Source organism: Heterodontus francisci, chromosome 35 (assembly GCF_036365525.1).
Source record: "Heterodontus francisci isolate sHetFra1 chromosome 35, sHetFra1.hap1, whole genome shotgun sequence".
Taxonomy (NCBI): domain Eukaryota; kingdom Metazoa; phylum Chordata; class Chondrichthyes; order Heterodontiformes; family Heterodontidae; genus Heterodontus; species Heterodontus francisci.
The window spans coordinates 47,349,257-47,374,213 of NC_090405.1; the positions used below are offsets into that span (position 1 = coordinate 47,349,257).

General features: G+C 44.8%; 1 protein-coding gene across 5 annotated transcripts in view; it reads left to right on the forward strand.

Annotated features, from left to right (window-relative positions):
* The window catches only part of LOC137350659 (sorbitol dehydrogenase-like), a 28,676-nt gene that overhangs the window by 1,012 nt on the left and 2,707 nt on the right, over positions 1-24,957 (forward strand). The window contains exons 1-9 of one of the 5 annotated variants that reach the window (XM_068015471.1): positions 3,808-3,889; positions 5,916-6,078; positions 9,762-9,795; positions 10,663-10,827; positions 11,840-11,999; positions 15,223-15,341; positions 18,847-18,912; positions 19,791-19,972; positions 24,543-24,664. In XM_068015471.1, the coding sequence (XP_067871572.1) occupies positions 6,022-6,078; positions 9,762-9,795; positions 10,663-10,827; positions 11,840-11,999; positions 15,223-15,341; positions 18,847-18,912; positions 19,791-19,972; positions 24,543-24,664 (905 nt within the window). In that variant the 5' untranslated portion in view covers positions 3,808-3,889; positions 5,916-6,021. Of the gene's footprint in view, positions 1-3,807; positions 3,890-5,091; positions 5,184-5,363; positions 5,709-5,915; positions 6,079-9,761; positions 9,796-10,662; positions 10,828-11,839; positions 12,000-15,222; positions 15,342-18,846; positions 18,913-19,790; positions 19,973-24,542; positions 24,665-24,957 lie in introns of those variants that run through there. The other 4 variants (XM_068015470.1, XM_068015469.1, XM_068015468.1 and 1 more) reach the window with 4 other exon arrangements.

Below are 24,957 nucleotides of genomic sequence, written 5' to 3' on the forward strand. Positions count from 1 at the left end.
GGGTGGGTCAGTGACTCTCTGGACTGTGTCAGTGCGGGTCAGTGACTCTCTGGACTGTGCCCGGTGCAGGTCAGTGACTCTCTGGACTGTGTCAGTGTGGGTCAGTGACTCTCAGGACTGTGCCCGGGGTGGGTCAGTGATTCCCTGGACTGTGTCAGTGCGGGTCAGTGACTCCCTGGACTGTGCCCTGTGCGGGTCAGTGACTCTCTGGACTTTGTCAGTGCGGGTCAGTGACTCTCCCGGACTGTGCCCGGTGCGGGTCAGTGACTCTCCCGGACTGTGCCCGGTGCGGGTCAGTGACTCTCCCGGACTGTGCCCGGTGCGGGTCAGTGACTCTCCCGGACTGTGCCCGGTGCGGGTCAGTGACTCTCCCGGACTGTGCCCGGTGCGGGTCAGTGACTCTCCCGGACTGTGCCCGGTGCGGGTCAGTGACTCTCCCGGACTGTGCCCGGTGCGGGTCAGTGACTCTCCCGGACTGTGCCCGGTGCGGGTCAGTGACTCTCCCGGACTGTGCCCGGTGCGGGTCAGTGACTCTCCCGGACTGTGCCCGGTGCGGGTCAGTGACTCTCCCGGACTGTGCCCGGTGCGGGTCAGTGACTCTCCCGGACTGTGCCCGGTGCGGGTCAGTGACTCTCCCGGACTGTGCCCGGTGCGGGTCAGTGACTCTCCCGGACTGTGCCCGGTGCGGGTCAGTGACTCTCCTGGACTGTGTCAGTGCGGGCCAGTGACTCTCTGGACTGTGTCAGTGCGGGTCAGTGACTCTCAGGACTGTGCCCGGGGTGGGTCAGTGACTCTCTGGACTGTGCCCGGTGCGGGTCAGTGACTCTCTGGACTGTGCCCGGTGCGGGTCAGTGACTCTCTGGACTGTGTCAGTGCGGGTCAGTGACTCTCTGGACTGTGCCCGGGGTAGGTCACTGACTCTCTGGACTGTGCCCGGTGCGGGTCAGTGACTCTCTGGACTGTGCCCGGTGCGGGTCAGTGACTCTCTGGACTGTGCCCGGTGCGGGTCAGTGACTCTCTGGACTGTGCCCGGTGCGGGTCAGTGACTCTCTGGACTGTGTCAGTGCGGGTCAATGACTCTCTGGACTGTGCCCGGTGCGGGTCAGTGACTCTCTGGACTGTGTCAGTGCGGGTCAGGGACTTTCAGGACTGTGCCCGGGTTGGGTCAGTGACTCTCTGGACTGTGTCAGTGCGGGTCAGGGACTCTCAGGACTGTGCCCGGGGTGGGTCAGTGACTCTCTGGACTGTGTCAGTGCGGGTCAGTGACTCTCAGGACTGTGCCCGGTGCAGGTCAGTGATTCCCTGGATTGTGTCAGTGCGGGTCAGTGACTCCCTGGACTGTGCCCGGTGCGGGTCAGTGACTCTCTGGACTTTGTCAGTGCGGGTCAGTGACTCTCCCGGACTGTGCCCGGTGCGGGTCAGTGACTCTCCCGGACTGTGCCCGGTGCGGGTCAGTGACTCTCCCGGACTGTGCCCGGTGCGGGTCAGTGACTCTCCCGGACTGTGCCCGGTGCGGGTCAGTGACTCTCCCGGACTGTGCCCGGTGCGGGTCAGTGACTCTCCCGGACTGTGCCCGGTGCGGGTCATTGACTCTCCCGGACTGTGCCCGGTGCGGGTCATTGACTCTCCCGGGCTGTGCCCGGTGCGGGTCATTGACTCTCCCGGGCTGTGCCCGGTGCGGGTCATTGACTCTCCCGGACTGTGCCCGGTGCGGGTCATTGACTCTCCCGGACTGTGCCCGGTGCGGGTCATTGACTCTCCCGGACTGTGCCCGGTGCGGGTCAGTGACTCTCCCGGACTGTGCCCGGTGCGGGTCAGTGACTCTCCCGGACTGTGCCCGGTGCGGGTCAGTGACTCTCCCGGACTGTGCCCGGTGCGGGTCAGTGACTCTCCCGGACTGTGCCCGGTGCGGGTCAGTGACTCTCCCGGACTGTGCCCGGTGCGGGTCAGTGACTCTCCGGACTGTGTCAGTGCGGGTCAGGGACTCTCCTGGACTGTGCCCCGTGCTGAAGTTACTGCAGCAGTTCCCTAGAAACTTCTCAAATTGAGTTTTGGAGTTCAGTTTACACTGTAAAATTCCCCTCAGGCAGACAATCCTAACTCTTCTGCAGGCAGTCTTTTTTTGCAGCATTTTCTCCAGTCTTCTTTTCTTGGGTGTTGGAAATGCTGTGCCTAATTTTCATTTTAATTATTCATTCAAATTCCCTCGTTGCCTCTGGTGGGTTTTGAACTCATGTCACAGGATCATTAGTCCAGGCCTCTGGATTACTAGTCCAGTAATCTTACCACTATGCTACCATTCCCTATGTTTGGCAGTAAGAATGGCATTGGGTTTCATTACTGTCATCTAATGGGGGGAAAATTCTGGTGAGGAGGCATAACTCGAACATAAAGTCTCGTAAACAAAAGGGACATTTATAATCTTGTCAAAATATTATTTATTCTCTATGTTTAGCACATATTCTATACCTGGCAATATCCAGCAGTCTCAGAAGCACCAAGAGCACTGTTCGCGTGGGCCACATGCGGCCTGGACCTGTGGATGGCTGTTTTTGCCGGGCTCAGGAGCAGACCTGTGAGAGGACACTCTGATCCGTTCACTTCCCTCTGTACTAGGTGTCCAAAGCTGGTGCAGAGCGGGACTCCCGCATAGAAATGTCTTGAGATTTGGCTTTTCACCATTCTCCTGATTTTTCTCTCCCTCCCTGTTCTTCCCCTGGATTCACTTAACTATATTTTTGACCTGTGCCATGTTATCATGTAGTGTCCTTAGTTTATGTTCGAACATACTGTTCTAGTGATTATAATAAGATATTAAAGACATGTGAAATCTAGATAGTGACATTGCATATCGCTCTCGACTGCTTTGAGTGAGTGACGTGTGGTGTGCCTAGACTTTTGAAAGGCCTTTGACAGGGTTTAGGTTTTGAGGAAATAAATTGGGAAGCACTTTTTCACACATAGCGATGTGGAAATGTAGAATTCTCTTCCCCAAAAGGCTGTGGATGCTGGGCCAATTGAAAATTCCAGCACTGAGATTGACAGATTTTTGAGGGCAACAAGGGATGCGTATTGAAGATAGGCAAATGGAGTTGAGGTGTAGACGAGCCATGACACAGTTGAATGGTGGAACAGGCAGGAGGGGTTGAAAAGCCTGCTCCTGTTCCTGTTTTCCAGAAGGAAAGGCAGGTTAATTAAGCTCAAACCTCCAGTGATTCAGGAAAAATCTTGGGAATGGAATGGATAAAGAACTGTTTGAGGCATAGGAAGCAAGGAGCATTTGTTAAAGGAGATATGTCAGAGAGGAGGAACTAATGGCTGGGTTGCCTCAGGGCTCGGTCCTGGGAGCACTGCTGTTTCTAGTTGATATAACCCACCATGATTCTAAAACTCAAAGCATAGTGGTCACATTTGCAGATGATGCCAAACTAGGAGGGACAGTGGAACCAGAGGAAGCAGATTAGAAAGAGTTGGACAAGATATGTAAGTGAACAGAACAGGGGCGGATGAATATTTAATGCAGACAAGTGTAAAGTGCAACACATAAGGAGGAAAACTAGATGACGTGTATACCGTGCATGATGTTGAAACAGTTAAGGATGAAGATAAAAGGGACCTCGGAGCCTTGTTAAACCTGACACTAAACATGATCAACTAATGCAGAGCAGCAAGCAACAAAGCCAATAGGACAACAAGCTACATAGCCAAAATAGTAAAATGCAAGTCAGAGAAAGTAATGATCAAACTTTATAGTGTTCCGTTCAGACCGCATCTTGACAGCTACATCGAGTTCTGCTCAGCAAGCAATGAAATGTTCAAGCATTGAAGGCAGTGCAGAAAAGAAGCTGATCCCCAGGTATCAGCGAGCAGCAATAAATAAATCCTAGATGTAAGTGCCAATATGGTTTATCATTATTTCTATTTTAATAGGTTTTTGCTGAATGTAGGCCTTGCCAAAAGCTAGGATATTGGGTCAGGCTGACCATATAAAATACGTTTGGCATCCCTGATATAATACAAGTGGATTGAGGGTGAGAAAGTGGTCAAGAATTGGAAGTTCTCTGACGGTGCTACGGGTCTTGTATTTAGCGTGTGTATGTATATATATATATATATATATATATATAGTAAAGCAGTCCTGATTGTGTTATCTTTTCTGACATCTCTTGCACCAATGTTGTTTCATGTTCTATCTGGGCTTTCCCCTCGGTTGCAGCCATTGTTCCCTCCAAGCTCTGCGGCCGTGCGGCAACCCGAAAGTCCCTCACAGGCCACGCCCAAGTCAGCCCCTTTAAATTACTGCACGTGGAAGGCCGTGCATATAAATTTAAAGGGGCCGCTCTTTTGAACAAATTGCTCGCGAAAGAACATAGAGGGAACGTTGGTTGCATCTTCTGGCTTTTCCAGAGTAAAGAAATATTTTGCATTTATATAGTGCCTTACACAATCTCAGGATATCCCAAAGCACTTGACAGTCAATAAAGTGGTTTTGAATAGTAGGGAAACACAGCAGTCAATTTGCACATAGACAGGTTCCATGATTAGCACTGAGATAGGTGAGCAGTGAATCAGTTTTAGTCATCTGTCTGACGGATAACTGATGCCCAGGACACTGGGAGAACTGCCCCATCACTTTCTTGAATAGTGCCATGCAGGAGGGCCCTTGGTTTAACACCTCATCTAATAGGTTTTACCTCCAATATTGCACATTCCTTTGGTATTGTGCTGACAGTTTAGATTATGCACTCAAGTCTCTGGAGTGCTCAGTGAAATAATGTTTCTTTTTATGAAATAATTGTTGCTGGGTAGCTTCGATTTTTTTTTTTTAAATTCCTGCTGACCTTCACCAGGCTTTTTGGTACAATTTCGAATTGCCCTGGGGCTGGGTGGTTTGCTTGATTAAAGTATGAATTTATTGAAGTGTAAATAGATATTGACATTAATGCATAAGTCCATTTTGACATGTACCAGTGAATGACTGAGGTTATTAAAGGGCTTGCATAACATTTTGTGTGCTGCCAAAACTAACAACTTGGATCAAGTAAACACCATGATGACGCAATATCATTTCCAAAATGATGAAATCCTTACTGTTACTTAATGCTGTATGTAGGTTTTGGAGACATTTGTACAAAAGGGCTAACACAGGCATCACAGGAAGATGAAGAAGTGAATTTGGTCAGGTATGCCAGCTCACTTTACATTCAGGTTGTCAGAACATCAAGCCCCGGTGCAAGTTGCAGAAGTAGTTAACCACAGGCGTGATGTTGTCCCCTGCAGTTGCAGTCGGCAGCACAGTAATGGGGCTCCTGGTGACACCTCTTGGAGATACTGTCTGTAACAATGCTCTGAGAGAGATAAGAAACAAAAACAGAGCAAAGGCATGTGAGAGGGAATCATAGTACTGGCTGCTTGAGGGAGGTATAACACATGACTTAGCCAGAATCGTTCATTTCAGGGCATACAGCCTTCACTGAGCCGCAACAACACTTGGATTTTTCAAGCAGTGCAGTGCCAGAATTGTTGGGATTGATATGATTGTATCACATTCATGACTGCCGACTTTTGACACATTTTAAAGTAGTGGATTATCTTGCCTACGACAAAGAAAAGATGAAAATGATTTTTAAAATTCCAACCAGTGGATTTTTGTAGGCAAAAGAGGAGCAAGAACGGATTGGCAGGAACACTGAGTTCATTAGACAATGGTAACATTTTAAATCCAATTCAGACTTCAGATCACGACCTTGGTCTGCAGTTTTTACATTGTAGGAATGGATTTCTGTAATTGCTGAAATGTTCACAAATTGATAATCGTCATGTATGCAGATTGTTACCTATAAATTGTGTTCATATGTTTCTATTTGTGCTGTTTTTCAGTAAACAATTTTAAAAGCATGCAATTCACGTTTCAGCTCAAGGACTCATTCGACGATAAAAGGGCCTTTGGACTTATTTAAAACTGGTCATCCACTGCAAAAACAAGTGAACGCCAAGCACTTTTAACCTGCAGGATTGAAGATGGCACAGCATGAGAATCTGTCTGTGGTGCTCTACGACAAAAATGATCTGAGACTGGTAACCAATTTATCTCTTTTTGTCTCATTTTGTACCGTAGTTGTGCAGGAAGTGAGAAGGTCTGGTGAACGGTGGAGGTCTTGCTGGGGAAAGCCAAACAAATGCAGAGCCAACAGTTCAGTGCATTTTATCAAAGACCGCTAGGGAGCAATTAGCCTGTGAATCCTGGGATAATTGTGAAATCCCCTGTAAATATTAAAGGGCTTTATTTTAATTCTGCTTTAATTACTGGAACATTAACAAATTAATCTCTGATTCTCATCCTACTAAATAAAAAAAAAAATCATGCTGTGGAAGAAAATCTGTTTATCCTGTTTTAATATTAAACATTTGGGAATAGGGGCTACGGGTGGGGTTATGGTAACATTGTGATTGTATTGCTGGACTGGGCATTTAGAGGCAGGGACCAGTGCTGCAGAATTGTGAGATCAAATCCCAGCACGGCAGTTGGGGACTTTAAATGCAATTAATCTAAATAAATCGAGAACAAAAAGTTAGCGTCAGTAATGGTGACCATGCCTGGAATTTTACTGGGGCCTTCCTGACCCCTCCCACCCCCGCTGCAAATTTATGTGGGGCGGCAGCGGCTATAAATGCCCCGCCCGCCCGCCCCAGGTCAATCAAGGTCCTGAAGTGGCCAATTAACTGGCACTTAAGGGTCTCCACCCATCGCCGCGGTATTTTACCCTTGGCTGGTGGGTGGCAGAGGCCCCAAAAAGCCCGCCTTGTGAAACCAGGCCTGGGGAGGGGAAAATCCTGGTCTGGCTCCCCAGCCCCGTTGGAGGGTGGGCTCAACGCTGCCTTTTCGGCCAGAGGACAGGGCCCCCCATCCAATGAAAAATTCTGGCCCGTGAAACTACTAGATTATCATAAAAACCCATCTGGTTCACTCATGTCGTTCAGGAAAAGAACTCTGCTGTTATTACCCAGTCTGGCCTACATGCGACTCCAGACCGACAGCAATTTGGTTGACTCTTAGCTCTGAAATGGTCTAGCAAGCCACTCTGTGCTACAATGGACTGCAGTGGTTCAAGAAGGTGGCTCACAACCTCCTCCTCGAGGGCAATTAGGGATGGGCAATGAATGCCGGCTTACCAGCAATGTCCACATCCTGTGAATAAATACATTTTCTAAAAAAGGGAATAGGTGTTTTTTTTTTGGATGTCAGATCGTCTTGACAGGTTGTTGAGTTTGTGTGTTAAGGGTGGCCCGGGAGGGAGTCTGTACTTTGCATACACAGCGACTCTGTGTGATTTTTAACCGAAGGAATGTTAGCAGTGAAAACTTTCACATGTTTGTAACTCTAAACAAACTTGATCAATGATGCAGTGATGTTTAGCAGAGCATGTTGTCAGAGCATAGTTACATATTAACTTTGCAAATATTTCTCATAAATGTAAAGGCAGATGACAAAACTGACACAAGAAGGAGATTCTTTTTTTGTTGTCTTGTTAAGAAAAGAATATCAAAATCTTGTTAGGACATGCACCTCCTGTCCACATACCTTATTTCCTGTTTTCATCATTGTTGGCCACTTTTTTACTGCCAAGGTTTACTGTTGTAAGTTTGTACGTCAACGTTTCCTGTTCAATTTTACTGTCACAATGTCAGGATCTAGCCACCAACTAGTTCTGTGGAACAAGTGAGTGAGTGAAGACCAATCTCTCAGACCCCTTGCCTATCCCATATCTGTCAAATTACAGTGGCTGGCTAATTTACATATATTTTGTACAGTTTGGTCACATGGTACGTAGAAGAGATTATACTGGCACATATATAGTTGAGAATTCCCAGTATGTGTTCCAGGGTGTGAGGGGAAGGGGAGGGGGGGAGGGGGGAAAGCAGCGTGGTGGGGGTTGAGGTTGGGTGAAGCTCAGTGCTAGGGAGTGCAGTTGTAAAATTGTCTTTATATTACTGAAGCTTCTACTACAGCATGGCATTCCAGAGTTGTATTGAAGTTGCATTCAAAAGGTGGGTTCTGAATGCTGGCATCCAGGCTACATGGCATGGAATGGTAGAGGAAAGTTCACTCTCATGAGTCCCCACATGGCCCTGACATCGTGTCCCAAAATGGCACGGGCTGTAGCTTAGACACTTTTCATTATGACAGAGGACAGTAAGGGGAGATCTGACCATCTGTGAAGGGTGTTAAAATTCTGAAAGGTTTTGATGAATTAAATAAGGAATAAACATTTGCACCGATTGGTGAATCAGTAACTAAGGGCATAAATTTACAGTTGTGATGAAAACCACACCTACCAAAAATGGGACATATTAATTTCGTCATATGGAACATTTTGAACTGTTACTGGATTTGTTTAAAGAGACTACAACAGTGGCTGAAAACATGGCCCTGCTGGCCAACTTGGAGTTTTTTGAATTGTGCCACATAGAACGATGAGACTGCAACTGAATTTGAAGAAGAGAGCACCTCTCTCTCTCTCTCTCTTTCTCCCTGTCTCTCACACAAAGTACCAGGGATGCACAGAAGTAACTCCAGCCTCCAGAGAGAAGACTCCTGCAGCCTTCTGGTGCCAGCTAAATAAGTGAAAGTGTGCACTGGGCCCCAACGAGAACTGCAAGACCTAACTGCAATCAAAGGTTTTACACTGAATCCCAAAACTGAACTCCATATTACATCAAACTCTCCTCTTCAATTTTTTTTCCTCCTCCGTCTCTATTTGCATGTGTGTTTATCGTGTATACATGTTAGCATGATTGTGTTGCGTATTTTTAGTAGTTTAATTGAATTAGAGTTTTAAGGCTGATAAACTTAAACATTTCTTGTTTAAATCTGAGAAAACCTGTCTGGTTGATTTCTTTGCCATTACAATTAGAGAGCAGTGAGCAAGGACTCACTGAGAGGGAAGCTAAAAACACGGTGTTTTTAAAAACTCAACCCTGTTGCGGCCAAACCAGGAAAAGGCTGAGAGGGAACCCCTAGACCCCTTTCTCACCTGGTCGTAACACAGTCATCTCTAAAAGAACAGAGGAAAAGGTTAGGAAAAGTGTTTTTTGCCGGGGTTGTTAGGTCATGGAATGCCCTACCAGAAACAATGGTCGAAGCAGGACTCCTCGCTTTTAAAAGGGAAGTGGATAAGTATTTGAAAAAAGAGTGTAGGCAAAGAGCAGAGGCATGAGACTAACTGGATAGGTTTTTCAAAGAAACGGCATAGGTGCAATAGAAAGTATAGTCTCCTTCTGTGTTGTAAACTTCTATGATTCTTCTTTCTTATTCATGGAATTGTATAAAGTATACAGCACAGAAACAGCCATTGATCCCGACCATTCCATGCAGGCTTTTATGCACCACTTGAGTCTCCTCCCATCCTTCCTTATTTACTACTATCAGCTTAACCCTCTATTCTGTTCTCCCTCATGTGCATCCAGGTACGCATGCAGCTTTTAATAGGCCTAATTGTAAGATCATTAAATGCAGATGATGGAAAACATTCGATCATTCTTAGCTTAAGCCATAAGTGCAGCTGAGAGTATTCCCATTCCAGCATCTAGCTGGTTCTCAAATGACTTCTTGGTTTAAACCTGACGAATGAGAATTCCCTGTAGCTTTTCAATGGAGTTCCATTTGTTTGTAATTACAGCAGTAGTGGAATCTCAATGTTCTGATTTCTGTCACAAGAAGTATCCCTTTCTCAAGTACATTTCCCATCCTTTCTTCACAGGAAAAACGTCCCATCCCAGAACCAGGCCCGAATGGTAAGCAGATTTATTCTTTCCCGTCTCAATAATTCTCATTCATTTTTAGGCACAGCACTGAAACTGAAACGGAAAATGTCGGAAGTAAGTGTCCCCTGGTTTACGATGGTGAACAAGTCAAATTCTAAAAGAAAAGGGAACTACTGAATCTGAAATAAAAAGAAAGTACTGGAAACATTCAGCAGGTCAGGCATCATCAGTGAATAGTGAAATAGATTTAACATTTCAGGTCGCCAACCCTGGCTCTGAACTCGCTTAAAAGTGGTTCATTGCTGCCATTTTCCAGTTCTGATGAATGGTCATCATGCATGAATATTTAGCACTGAACAGCAAACAACAACAACTTGTATTTATACAGCACCTTTAATGTAATAAAGCAACCCAATGTGCTTCACAGGAGGAGCATTATAAAACAAAATTTGACACTGAGTCACAAAAGGGCAGATGACCAAAAGCCTGGTCAAAGAGATAGTTTTAAGGAGCATCTTAAAAATGGAAAGTGAGTCGGAGAGGTTTAGGGAGGGAATTCCAGAGCTTAGGGCCACGGCAGCTGAAGGCACAGCTGCCAATGGTGGAGTGATGACAATCGGGAATGCTCAAGAGACCTGAATTAGAGAAGAGCAGATATCTTGGAGGCTTGTGGAGCTGGAAGACATGACTGAAAAAGCCAAAATGTTCATGAGCTCCCTATCTATTGTATCAGAGCTTCTTTTAAAACTTGAGTGAATATGCTATGCTTGCTCCTCAAGACCCATGTATTCATATCCTTTCCCTGGAGTCATCAAAAGATCCCAAAATGTGGCTGGTACTGATTCTAAAATGCATCTTTTCTGAGGGTATAATTTATTTGCTACGCTGTACTTTCAGAGGTCTTGCTGAAGCTGGATTCTGTTGGGATCTGTGGTTCCGATGTCCATTTCTGGCAAAATGGAGGAATTGGAGATTTTGTATTAAAGAAACCAATGGTTCTGGGGCATGAGGCTGCAGGGACTGTAATTAAAGTGGGATCTGGAGTACAACATCTTAAGGCAGGTCAGTCCACAAAACAGCAACGTTTGTTTGACCTCAGCAGTTGCGGGTGCGGATGCACACAACTCGGATTCGTGGGCAAAATTACAATGCACTCACTGAATGTGGGGTGGGGAAATATGCAAATATATGGTAATTTTCTAAGAGCTCATCTGCACCCACGCGGCTGCGAGTAATGAAAGGGGAAAGTGCCCGCAGGCGGTTTATAATACGATAGGTGCCTTTTGTCCCGTTTTTCCAAAAATGTTATATGTGGCCAACAATCCTGGAATGAGCAGTCACCAGATCCGCATTCTTTTTCTCTCTCATTTTCTTCCCAGCAATTCCCCCTTCTTCAGATTTTGAACCCCGCGCTGAAAGGTGGTTCCACAGGCAATGGCTACCCTTAGGTGCCTGGCCTAAGTGGCCATTGGTCAATGAGTGCAGGCAGGCTGGCCAAGTATGGAGACCATCGTAGCCAAGTTCGGTTCTATCCATGTCCAGTATTCATGCATGTGCCCTCCAGCAGAGGCCCAAATTGGGACCAGCAGCTGATTTTCCCTTCTCAGACTTGGGGTGCTGTGCCTAAACTTTAGTCCCATTACTGCTGTCCCTGTTGGGATCAGCTACCTCAACCAGTGTCTGAATCTGGGGCTTTATAGGTTTCCACTTGTCAGATTTTAGCTCTGAGCCATGAAGTGGTTTTCTCAATCAAGCAGGGAGTTCCAAAGCTAGGCTAATGCTCAAATGTGTCTTTTCTGTACTTGTTTGGGCACATCTGCAAAGAAGGGGAAGGATGCCTTATATGGGAGAGTGGCATTATCGCCCTCTCCCTGAGTTGAGGCACTCACTTTGATGGCCAGCGATTAATAAGTTGAAGCCACAGACAAATATCATACCAAGATCATGTCTTCCAAGCTAATAGAAGAGAAAGGTAACCCGTCCAAGGGTACGCTCACCGTGTTTATCCCTGCACTAATGTTTGCAGCTGTTAAACGATTGCATACTGAGTGTCCACGTGTTTCCCCTGCTACAGGTGATAGGGTTGCCGTTGAGCCTGGAATCCCCAGAGAAAATGATGACTATTGCAGAACTGGACGTTACAACCTCTCCCCGACGATTTTCTTCTCTGCTACTCCTCCCGACGATGGGAATCTTTGCCGATACAATACCCACAGTGCCAGCTACTGTTACAAGTGAGCCTCAATTACTTGGGGAGAAATGACTCCGGAGGTTTCTTTTTTGAAGCAGTACATTGTGGGGCATGTGGGTGGGGGTTGAGGGTAACAATAGGAATTTATGACAGTGGAAAGTTTGTTCACATACATGGAGAATACTGAAATCTTTTTCTTGTACATTAATCTGGTGCAAGTCCTATTTTCTCTATTAAGCACTTGTGAATGACTATTCAGCCTTCACTAAATACATTTTATTGTGGCCTTCACAAAAGTGAGCTCCTGTAGGCAGTGTCGTAATTCCTGTGAGCTGAAGCGTGTTCTTGTTCACAAAGCAATCTGAGATAGCATGCCCTGAGTTAACAATAGACCCATTTATTATTTTCTGGATTGCATGTAGCATTTCCACTGCACGCCCCTGTCACTTCACAGAATGATGAATATTGGTCACATTACAGAGCTTCATGAGAGTAAACTATCACACAAGTTTATTCATATCGTTATTTCCAGTAACTGCGTGTATTTGAAATCAGCCCATAAAAAGATTAAACAGAAAATTCTCTTGACTGTAGTTATAACTACTGACTAAAGCTGATTATTGTGGAACTCTGGTCACACCCCACTCATTGTAAAGCATTATCATTTCTGTTGGTTGTCTATTTTGTAGAACTTTCCAACAAATTCTTTCTGGAAGGAGAACTGTCACCTAATCTCTACCAGTTACGGGTCTTATTGGAATTACGTAGGACTTTCCACTCCTGGAGTCACTTCTTGGCTCCACTTCTGTTACAGCTAAATTTAAACCGTAACTAACGAGCACAAAGAAATGTGACCTGATTCTTACACCCGTAAAACCCATTGAAGTACAGTCCTGCTTTTGAAAAGTCAGTCTGCGAGGCAGGTTACTCAACCTACAGGCCAGGTATAAAAGGGGCCTGGGGTATAAAGGCCACCTTGGGAAAAAAAAAACAGGGGTTAGATACAGAGTAAAGCTCCCTCTACACTGTCCCCCATCAAACACTCCCAGGACAGGTACAGGACGGGGGTTAGATGCAGAGTAAAGCTCCCTCTACAAAAAAAAAAGAAAAAAAAACCTACAGGCCAGGTAACTGCTCACTCAGCCAAGGAGAACATCAAACATTTGGTGTGTGTCTAGTGTTGTTCATGCTCCCTCTTTTGAAAACCCTCTATTGAAATCTGAATCCTGCAGCTGGTTCTGCTCAGCTTGTCACTCTATGGTCCTCCCTCCCTGACCCACCATCAAGGCTTTTGCAAAACTTCTACTGCATCGCCTGTGCATTTTGTCCCTCCTCGATAGCATTACCTCCAGGGCGTGTGTGGGTGCCACTTGCTGCGTGTAACGTGGCCTCTGTGCATTGCTTCCAGTTTTTGTGTTTGAACTGGGATTCAAAATGGAAAATGAAGAATATAGAACCTCCTTCCAAGGTTTATCTCTTGGATGTTTAAAGTGGATAGGAGAGCTTGAACCTAACAGCGTTGTAGTTATTCACTAATGCAGTTATTAAGTTTTGGATTATCCCAACAACATGCAATGGCTTAATTCTAGTGGATTACAGTAAATCGTGGATTAATCAATCACTTTAAAAGATTTTATTAGTTAAAGGTTAGCCGCTGGTTTTCAAATGATCTGGAGGTGACAACATCTTGTTTTATACTGCCTGTGAGTCCAACTTATATGCCCAAGGGATACCAGTGGGTAGGTGTCCTTATGGAGGAGGTAGCGTTACGCGATTATAGCAGCAATTCTCTGAAGCAACTACCTACTGGAACTCTCAATTGGCGAATTCACACTGCCCTGCCTAAGACTTTTTTTAACAATGGGGTTTAATCACACTCTGTTCTAATAATATGTTGCAGTGCTAGACATCTAATCAAAACAAACTGCATCTGGGCTGTTGAGGAGATAAGAGGTTCTAAAGACTTCACGTTAAAGCCGAGGATTATGGAGGACAGAGTTCCTCTCCAGCATAAAATCAGACGCACTAATCTGGCCACATTCCAAGTATGAACAAAAGACTTTTCAAGAAAAGCCCATTACAGGCCATCTGGCTGAGTCCAAAGTATAGAACACAGCATTCTGTAAATAGCATGGTTTCATATTAATTTTACTAAACTGGCTAACTTAAGGTGGGGTTTAAAATGTTCGTGTTAATTCAAAGTTATTTAATTTGAACTGCAACGATTCTGGAAAAGCCTCCCATACCATTTTAATACAATTGATTAATTTGAATTTTTGTGGATAATTATCATTTTGAGGGTCTTTGAATTCGTCGTAGACAATGCTCACTTCATTATGTTCTTTAGTTATAAGTGATCGATTCTCAAGATTGTATTCGTCAGTTACTGATGCACACACAGGGATTTATTTTGAGAGAAATGCTATTTATATGTAATCTAGTGGTTTGAAACTTCTGTAAAGGCAGTTTTAAATATTATTAATTGTGGGAATTAAACATCTGCTTCATTTTTCCCTACAGCTTCCCCTGGAATGTCAGCATGTTTTGCTGTAATATATCACCAGCCCAGATATAGGATGAGAAAGCACTACACATTTCCCCTTCTTCTCCCTCTGCTAGCTGAGGAATAAATTCAATTCCCTTCTTCTGCAAAATTGGTTGGGTTAGATAGACTTCCTTACAAATGTAGAAGATCCTGGGCCATATTTATGTATTGTCCTTTCCCTTCAAAAGGGAAGAGCCTACATTTATATAGCGCCTTTCACAATCTCAGGATGTCCCAAAGTGCGTCACAGCCAATGAAGAACTTTTGAAGTGTAGTCACCGTTGTAGGAAACAGGGCAGTCAATTTGCTCACAGCAAGCTCCCATAAAGAACAATGTGATTATGATCAGATAATTTTTTTTTTTAGTGACAAAAAGCCCCAAAAAATTCATTTTTGTTTTAAAAGTACAGCTGCCTCATGTCTGTTTTCAATCCCATTTTATTTTAAAAGTATACAACAGAGAAATTTTGCTTGACGGAGCTCTGGACACTATTCCTGAAATTGTGCACCCATTACACTTAGCTTCATACCACCGCAATGCCTATAGGGAGTTTGTATGCTTTTTTATTCACAATGGGGGGCCTCTGTGCCCAGACGTCTGATGTGGAGCTCTATGTTTTGAGCATGCATTTTCTAAAGTCTATCATTCATTCCCTTTCCATCACGCAGAGATTAAATTACATGAGGAACGTTTAGTGTTTATGGTGTTTCCTTGTTTCAGGCTCCCTGAATCTGTGAGCTTTGAAGAAGGTGCAATGATTGAGCCTCTTTCTGTTGCGATGCATGCCTGTCGCAGGGGAGGGGTGACAATTGGCAGCAAAGTCTTCATTTTAGGGGCAGGTAAGCAGTTAATTGTGTAAATTATGTTTATTTGAATTTTTTTTTCCCCATTTGTATTTATTTTTTCCTTTTCTTGCTAAGCACCATGCACAGTGAAGTGTTGGGAAAACAAACAGACTTTTACCTGGCAACTACAGATGTGTCCAGGTGCAGACAACAGTGGTGCCTCTCCGACTGGCATCAGTAAGTTGCTATATAGGGAATCATGTATGATTCCTCACTGTATGTGATACTGCATATTTAATGGCCATAAACCTCTGTGTCTTCTTTCAATACTTTCAGTTATCCCTTACGACAGTTATCCCTCCCTTTCATTGAAAATGTGTCAGCCTTCCTCAGTCCGTAGCACATTTGAGTGAGAAGGTTGAGACTTGAAGGCCTGCTGCAGGACTTGAGCCCACAGTCTAGGCTGACACTGCAGTGCAGTGCAGTGCTGAGGGAGTGCGATATTGGCCGCACCAATCTTCAGACGAGATGTTAGCCAAGTGATTCAGGTAGACATTAACAATCCAATCGCACTTTATGAAGAAGAGTTATAGAGTCATAGAGTTACACAGCACAGAAACAGGACCTTCGGCCCATCGTGTCTGTGCCGGCCATCAAGCACCTAACTATTCTAATCCCATTTTCCAGCACCTGGCCCGTAGCCTTGTATGCTTTGGTGTTTCAAGTGCTCATCTAAATACTTCTTAAATGTTGTGAGGGTTCCTGCCTCTACCACCTCCTCAGGCAGTGTGTTCCAGATTCCAACCACCCTCTGGGTGAAAATTTTTTTTCCTCAAATCCCCTCGAAGCCTCCTTCACCTTACTTTAAATCTATGCCCCCTGGTTATTGACCCCTCCGCTAAGGGAAAAAGTTTCTTCCTATCTAACCTATCAATGCCCCTCTTAATTTTTTATACCTCAATCATATCTCCCCTCAGCCTTCTCTGCTCTAAGGAAAACAACCCCAGCCTTTTCAGTCTCTCTTCATAGCTGAAATGCTCCAGCCCAGGCAACATCCTGGTGAATCTCCTCTGCACCCTCTCCAGGGCAATCACATCCTTCCTATAGTGTGGTGCCCAGAACTGTACACAGTACTCCAGCTGTGGCCTAACTAGCGTTTTATACAGCTCCATCATAACCTCGCTGCTCTTATATTTTATGCCTCGGCTAATCACCTTATCTACCCGTGCTGCTGCCTTCAGTGATCTGTGGACAAGTACACCAAGGTCCCTCTGACCCTCTGTACTTCCTAGGGTCCTACCATCCATTGTATATTCCCTTGCCTTGTTTGTCCTCCCAAAATGCATCACCTCACACTTCTCAGGAATAAATTCCATTTGTCACAGCTCCGCCCATCTTACCAGCCCATCTATATCGTCCTATAATCTAAGGCTTTCCTCCTCACTATTTACGACACCACCAATTTTCATGTCATCTGCGAACTTACTGATGATACCTCCTATATTCACGTCTAAATCATTAATGTACACTACAAACAGTAAGGGTCCCAGCACCGATCCCTGTGGTACACCACTGGTCACAGGCTTCCACTCGCAAAAACAACCCTCGACCATCACCGTCTGCCTCCTGCCACTAAGACAAATTTGGATCCAATTTGCCAAATTGCCCTGGATCCCATGGGCACTTATCATCTTAACCAGTCTCCTATGCGGGACCTTATCAAAAGCCTTACTGAGGTCCATGTAGACAACATCAACCGCTTTACCCTCATCTACACATTTCGTCACCTCCTCAAAAAATTCAATCAAGTTAGACAGACACGACCTCCCCCTGACAAAGCCATGCTGACTATCCCTGATTAATCCCTGCCTCTCCTAGTGGAGAGTAATCCTCAGAATTTTTTCCAATAGTTTCCCAACCACTGATGTTAGACTCACTGCCCTGTAATTACCTGGTTTATCCCTGCTTCCCTTCTGAATAATGGTACCACATTCGCTGTCCTCCAGTTCTCTGGTACCTCTCCTGTGGCCAGAGAGGATTTGAAAATTTGTGTCAGAGGCCCTGCAATCTCCTCCCTTGCCTCACATAACAGCCTGAGATACATCTCATCTGGGCCTGGGGATTTATCCACTTTTAGGCCCACTAAAACAGCTAATACTTCCACCCTTTCAATGCTAATATGTTCAAGTATATCACAATCCCCCTCCCTGATCTCTACACCTACATCGTCCTTCTCCATTATGAACATAAATGAAAAGTAATAATTTAAAACCTCACTTATGTCCTCCGGCTCCACACACAGATTGCCACTTTGGTCCCGAACGGGCCCTACTCTTTCCCTGGTTATCCTCTTGCCCTTAATATACTTATAAAACGCCTTGGGATTTTCCTTTATCTTGCCCGCCAGTGTTTTTTCATGTCCCCTCTTCGCTCTCCTAATTACTTTTATAAGTACCCCCTACACTTTCTATACTCCTCCAGTGCCTCCACTGTTTTCAGCACTCTGAATCTGCCCATGTCCTGGCCAACGATCTGTCCACTGTAACAAGACCACTTTTTAAAAAAAAATTAGCTGGTCATTAATCTTATTGTTCATGTGATCTTGCTCTGTGCAAATAAGCCTTTGCCTCCATAACAATTATGACTACATTTCAAAGCAACCTTTTAAACACATTGAGGTGCACCCGAGGGACGTGATAAATGAGCTCCATAAATGTAAACCTTTTATTTATTTCTTTATAGATTTTGTGTTCTGTACAGGCATTAAAGTGTAGGTACTATAATGATTGGAGATTACACAACTAGCTGTAATCTCTTTCAGCCCCACAACCCTTCGAGATATCTGTGCTCCTCTAATTCTGGCCTCTTCCATATCCCCGATTTTAATCGCTCCACCGTTGGCGGACGTGCCTTCAGCTGCCTGGGCCCTAAGCTCTGGAATTCCCTCCCTAAACCTCTCTTTCCTTCATTAAGACACTCCTTAAAACCTACCTCTATGAACAAGATTTTGGTCATCTACTCTAATAACTCCTAAATGTGGCTTGGTGTCATATTTTGTTTTACAATATCCCTGTGAAGCACCTTGGGATATTTTATTACATTAAAGGTGCTATATAAATACAAGTTGTTGTAGCAGCTAACTAGAAAAAGAGAAATCTGAGTTTTAAACAAAGCACTTCCCATAATAAGTGCAAGCACCTCTTGCAGCCTGGAAAGGGGCACACCTGACTGCACACTGTTGAAGAATGGGAGCGAGGTGAAGAAAAATAGTTTTTTTTAAAATTAAAATATTGCGAAGATAGATATCTATTCTGGTGTGGGACGTTACAGTTTTTCATCCTACAAGACTCCCAACAAACAGTTGCAGAATTTCTGCCAAACCTACTAAACAATGTAAGTGCCGGAGAATTTTATCTGCCAGAGAATCAAGGGCGTCATGCTCCAGTTCTGCAAACTTCACTCCTGTTAAGTGGGGCCCGGCACCAGGAAAGTTTACCCTGTCATTTTGTTCTGTAGCTGCCACCTGATTTTCTAACAGTCAATTCTTTTATACATCAAGGGCCAATTGGGCTTGTGAATCTGCTTGTTTCCAAGGCCATGGGAGCGTCTCAGATTGTGATCTGTGGTAAGTTGCTTGCTTTGTGTGTCCCTGAATTTTAAGTGCCAAAGAAAGTCTGGGGGAATAAAATGCCATTTACCCCATCAAGGTTGCTCCACCCACAATCAGTGCATTATTAATCTATCATGTATTATTGTCACGGATATCAAAAATGAAATTGGTATAACTGATTAAACCTGCACACAGGAGATACATAATTTTATATCTTTTCATGCTGCTTAGAACTAATTCTTTATTTGCTGCCTCAGCTTCATGCAGAGAATTGTCTTTTTATGATCTGTGGGCGTCTCTGCTATAGAATCTTACGGCATAGAAGGAGGCCATTGGGTCCATCGTACCTGTGCAAGCTCTCTGTAAAAGCTATCAAATTAGTCTCCTGCCCTTGCCCTTTCCCCATACAAGCTTCTTATTCATTCTTTGAAAATATATCTTTAAACCATTTACTTTATACAGTTTTTGCTTTTAAAAATCCAAAAAGTAGTTAATATAAGTGCTGTTATTGTGTTCCTGACAGTGTGGTTGAGCGGAAGAAGCAACTTTTGTTATAGCTTTACAATACGCACCAGAATGTTACATCGCTTTGGAAATAAAAGGGCTTATCGGTGATGCCCCAATGATTGAATAGCTGGTTGCATTTGGACAGAGAACAATGGCAACTTGAGCAAGGCAATGTAGGATAACCTAGTGTAATTGCATCCATTCACCAGCATGATATCAATATTGGTAATGAGGTAAGAGATAGAAAAATGGGACAGAAAGAATAGATAGCCATGGACTAATTTGTATCCACCCTCCAAAGGCCCATCATCTTTATTTACCATTAATAGAAATAAAATCCCAGATGTTGCCACGGGTGTAACAAATCCCACTACATCCCATTTCAGACTTGTCACTGAGCCGATTGGAGAAGGCCAAGCAGATGGGAGCCAGTTTCACCTTTGCAGTAGAGAAGAACACAAGCGCCAAGGATATGGGCCAGAAGGTGAAGCAGGGTCTTAGTGGAGCAATGCCTGATATATCCATCGAATGCACTGGAGTGGAGTTGTGTTTGCAAGCGGGTGTCTATGTAAGTATGGAAGCTGCACAGCTGATAGCAGTGTGCAAAGTTTTTATATCCGAGTACCTGTGTAATTTTAAACAAAGTAATTGAATACAAGTTATGATTAGATCGGTGAGCAGCCAAAATAAAATCCTAAAACGCGTGTTGGGATTAAGGAAAGGACAGTGTGCTCTTTGAGTTTAGCCGGCACGGCAGCTGAGTCATATAGGCTAAGAAGGTTGCGGGTCCCATCCCTACTTTGTGCTGAGTTGCTGATCTCAACCAGAACTTGGGGTTGGGATTTACAACTGGCCACAGCACCCTGAGCTGGATTGCTATGCAGCAACCCCCGCTGCTAGTGAACATATCTATACAGCAATTGAGGACAGGTCTGGCCTCAGCTGTCATCCCCAGTGATAAAACGCTGGCACGCACAGTGAATACTCACAAATGAGCACTAGCCGCTTATGTGCATGATATCGGTAGAGGTGTACCCGAGGAAGAGTCAGTCCTTTGAGGAACATTGGCCCAAGGAAAGAAGAAACTGAGATGCTGGAATACTTCTACTAGCCTGCCTGCAGAAGCTTTTCCCACATTCTACCATCCGCAAGCTTGAGGTCATCCAAAGCTCTGCTGCCCGTGTCATTATTCACACCAAGTCCCATTAGAGTCATAAAGTTATACAGCACAGAAATAGGCCCTTCAGCCCATCGTATCTGTGCCGGCCATCAAGCACCTATCCTAATCCCATTTTCCAGCACTTGGCCCGTAGCCTTGTATGCTATGGCGTTTCAAGTGCTCATCTAAATACTTCTTAAATGTTGTGAGGGTTCCTGCCTCTACCACCCCTTCAGGCATTGCGTTCCAGATTCCAACCACCCTCAGGGTGAATTTCTTTCCCCTCAAATCCCCTCTAAACCTCCTGCAGCTTACCTTAAATCTATGCCCCCTGGTTATTGACCTCTCCGCTAAGGGAAAACGTTTCTTCCTATCTAACCTATCAATGCCCCTCATAATTTTGTATACCTCAATAATATCTCCCCTCAGCCTTCTCTGCTCTAAGGAAAACCATCCCAGCCTTTTCAGTCTCTCTTCATAGCTGAAATACTCCAGCCCAGGCAACATTGCACTCATCATTCCTGTGCTTACATTGGTCCCTGGTTAAGCAACACCTCAATTTTAAAATTCTCACTCTTGTTTTCAAATTGTGTCATGGCCGCATCCCTCCCTTTCTCTAAAATCCCCTCCAGCCCCACAACCCTCCGAAATATCTGCGCTCCTCTAATTCTGGCCTCTTGAGCATCCCCAATATTAATCGCTCCACCATTGGTGGCCGAGCCTTAGCTGCCTGGGCCCTAAGCTCTGGAATTCCCTCCCTAAACCTCTCCACCTCACTTTCGTCCTTTAAGATGCTCCTTAAAACGTAACTCTTTGATCAAGCTTTTAGCCCTAATATTGCCCCGTGTCTCGGTATCAAGTTTTGCTTTATAACGCTCCTGTGAAGCGCCTTAGGACACTTCATTAACTATGGTGATCAATTTAAGCAGTAGCCCAAATGATCACTGTAACTGGTTGATCAGTAGAAGGTAACTATGTCCTACTGATCTGAGATCATCATGTCTAATGAGCAGTACTGCTCAACACTTAACAACACTTGAAATGGTTGATTAACGAGCTGCTTTAGAATATTAGTGCGATTATTTGGTTCCATTGTTTGCCCTCAGCCAAAAACCTGCATTCTCCTGAGTGGAGCACTGCTCAGTTATTTTGAGTGCAAGTTCGAATGGGGCCAAGTCCAGTCTATATAGTTTAAAAAAAAAACAGAAAATGCTGGAACTACTTTGCAGGTCTGGCAGCATCTGTGGAGAGAAAAACAGAGTTAACTGGCTGAATTTTACAAGTCCGATACACCTAGCATCACACTGGCATTGATATTCATGTACCTCATTCCTCATTTGTGTGATAGACAGAACGTCTTTTTGGCTTGACGGCAGCATCCTGTTCGTGATGAACACCGCACGTGTTACTACTGCTTAGTAGCAGTGTGAAACAGCTATATTCACCTGTTGTTCAAATATTTGGGATACATTACTCTTCCGGGGTAATCTGAGGTAGACTGGACACTTCTCAGGGTCACAAATGACAGCCTTAGGTCTTACGTCCCAAATACTGGCAGATCGTATCAAACAGCATGTCCCTTCCGCTGAGGCAAGGTACAGACCGTACCCAACCAGCCTGTGCTTGTAAAACTCAAAACGCAGTGTCCAACATTAGTTGTGATTCCGTGATTGGACAACATTTGCTAAATAATCCGCAATGTGCCAAGAATTACACTAACAATCAATTTAAGATTGTCAGTCGGGCTCGCAGTGTGGCGCATTTGCGCGTACGGGAAGCTACATATATTAATACACAAGGCCCTGTTTTTTGCAGACGGAAAGAACATGTACACACATTGCGCCTGTTTCAGCTAAACACAATAAGTGACAGCTGTTCTCTGGTTCATTCCTCAGGGCGATGTCTTTACCAATCAGAGTCAAGCTGCCTGGTTTAAATTTCAAACAAAGCTAGGCAGTTAACTGTCAGTCACCAAACACTGGTGCGTTCTCCAGGGCAATGCCTCTATCAATCAGAGTCCACTTGCCAACCAATCAGCACTGTCTTCTCAAACAGTATAAATTTGTTGCTTCCCTTACATTGGTATTCTTGTGATTGTCCTGATGAGTGCAAGACGAAAGGTTTCAACAAAATGTCTCTGTTTTCAGCAATACTCAAGTTCTGTACTACCAAACGACTATTTAATTCATTAATTTTAATTTATTTAAATATTTAAATGGCGGTCCCATTGCTGAGTGACGAGGGGGGGGCTGTAAAATTCAGCCCATGGTTTCTGCCCTGATGAAAGGTCATCGACCTGAAACATTGGGCTGGATTTTACCAGCCCTTTGGCATCGTAGCGGGGAGGCCCGTAAAATGCTTGCGGGAGTGACCCGCTGTGACCCACTACGCCGAGAAGGTCCCACCGTATGTTAACGGCGCTGGTGAGGCCTCGGTGCGGCCCCCCACGTCGCCAAGTGGCGGGGCCTTCATTTAAATATTGAAATTATGCAAAATCAATGTTAATTAACTTAGCTGCTCCTGGCGGCATTCCCACGCCGATTTTATGATCGCCGGCCACAACCCGCGCACCTTTGGAACTCTGAAGGGAGTTCCGAGGCGAGACACTGGTGGGGAGGGAGGAGGGTTGAGATTATCAGGGTGAGGTGGGGTGAAGCGGAGAAAACCTTTTCCATTGGCTGTGGGGATGCTGGGAAGGGGTTTAGGGTCAAAGGGAATAAAGTTCCGGGGGGAACGGTTGTGAGTGAGTTCTCACTTTTGTGAGGGGGTGGGGGGGATTGGCCAAAAACTATTTATGCATTGCAGTGGGAGGGGGTGGGAGTGGGGATTGCACGTGTGGATAAAGCTGTATTTACATTGTCATTGAACTGGTTCCTTTAAGCATTTAAATTTACCTGAAGGGCTTGAAGCCCTTTAAAAATGGCACTGGCGCCTGCGTGGTGGCGCCGGACACTGTTGCCGGGGATGCGGCGCGTAATATCGTGGGGCTCTGCGGTGGTGCTTCCGTGTCGGAAGGCTGCCAACTTCAAAGCACACAGTCGCGGAGCGCAGCACGCTGATAAAAATTCAGGCCGTTAACTCTGTTTCTCTCTCCGCAGATGTTGTCAGACCTGCTGAATATTTCCAGTGTTTTCTGTTTTAATTTCAGATTTCCAGCAACCGTAGTAATTTGCTTTTGTATCCTTTGCAATTACCCAGTGACAATGAGCCCATTCGTAGCCTCATTAGGGACCATTCATATGCTAGATGATGCAGGCAACGGTTGTTACAGTTGAGGCAGTTGTTTATCAACAGCTCTTATCAGTTTGATGCCCTCAAGAATGGGTCTGAACATTTAGGTATTTTAAGTTTCACCTTCACTCTGCTCTGATTTGCATTACACAGATGGTACATGGTACCATCTCAAGTATGAAGAACATCAAGAAGTGGGCAATGCTGGCAAGTCATATTTACTGCCAATCCCTGTTTGCTCTGAGAAGGGATTGTTTTACAACTGAGTGGCTTACTAAGGCGACTTGATGAGTGCCATTGATTCGCGTTTCTGAAATAAAATGAGTTCCGATTCCTATTTTGAATGTCCTGGGACACAGACGTGAAAGCAAACTCGGAGTTGGTGAGCCTTCTTGTGTTAGAGAACCTATGCTCGATATCTGGACTCTGTATCTTGCTTGATGCATCCCTGAGTAGTCGATTCGAGGAAATAGTTACATATCCTTGTAATAATTTAGTATGCTGAATGGGGAAAAAAAGCTATTGAATATGGAAAAAAGCAGAATTTGTAAATTGGTTTTAATGAAGGAAAGTTGATGGTCACATCTTGAATAAGAGAGATCATTTGTTTTAGGCCTTGATTCTACACTGCAAAAACCTCGGCGGGGTTGGGGGGGGCGGTGAATTTTGACAGATGAATTTCAATGTTCTACCAACATTTTGAATGAAGAGAAGTTGTTTATCACACGAACTTTATATTTTTTCTTAGGCTACCAAGTCTGGAGGGGTGTTGGTTCTTGTTGGTATGGGAAAACCTTCGGCAAACATCCCTATTTTGGATGTGATAATTCGAGAGGTGGATATCCGAGGAGTTTTCCGATATTGTAACACGTAAGTACTACAAAAAAATGAAATGTATATTTTGAACCCTATTTGCAATAAACTCTTGGGGTTCACTCGATTGGTCGACCAAACTTCAGCGGGAAATCCCAGATATACACACAAACAGCGTTTCTCCTGATCTACCTCCAAAGCTAATCAATCTGGAGAACCCCTGAGGAAATTCCAGGCGATTTTTCTTTTTTCTACTCCTCCAGTCAATGAGCATCTGTGATCTGACCAGCTCAGGATGCGAATTGAAACAATCAAAAGAAAAATGAATTTATCTAAATGCCTTAGAGTTA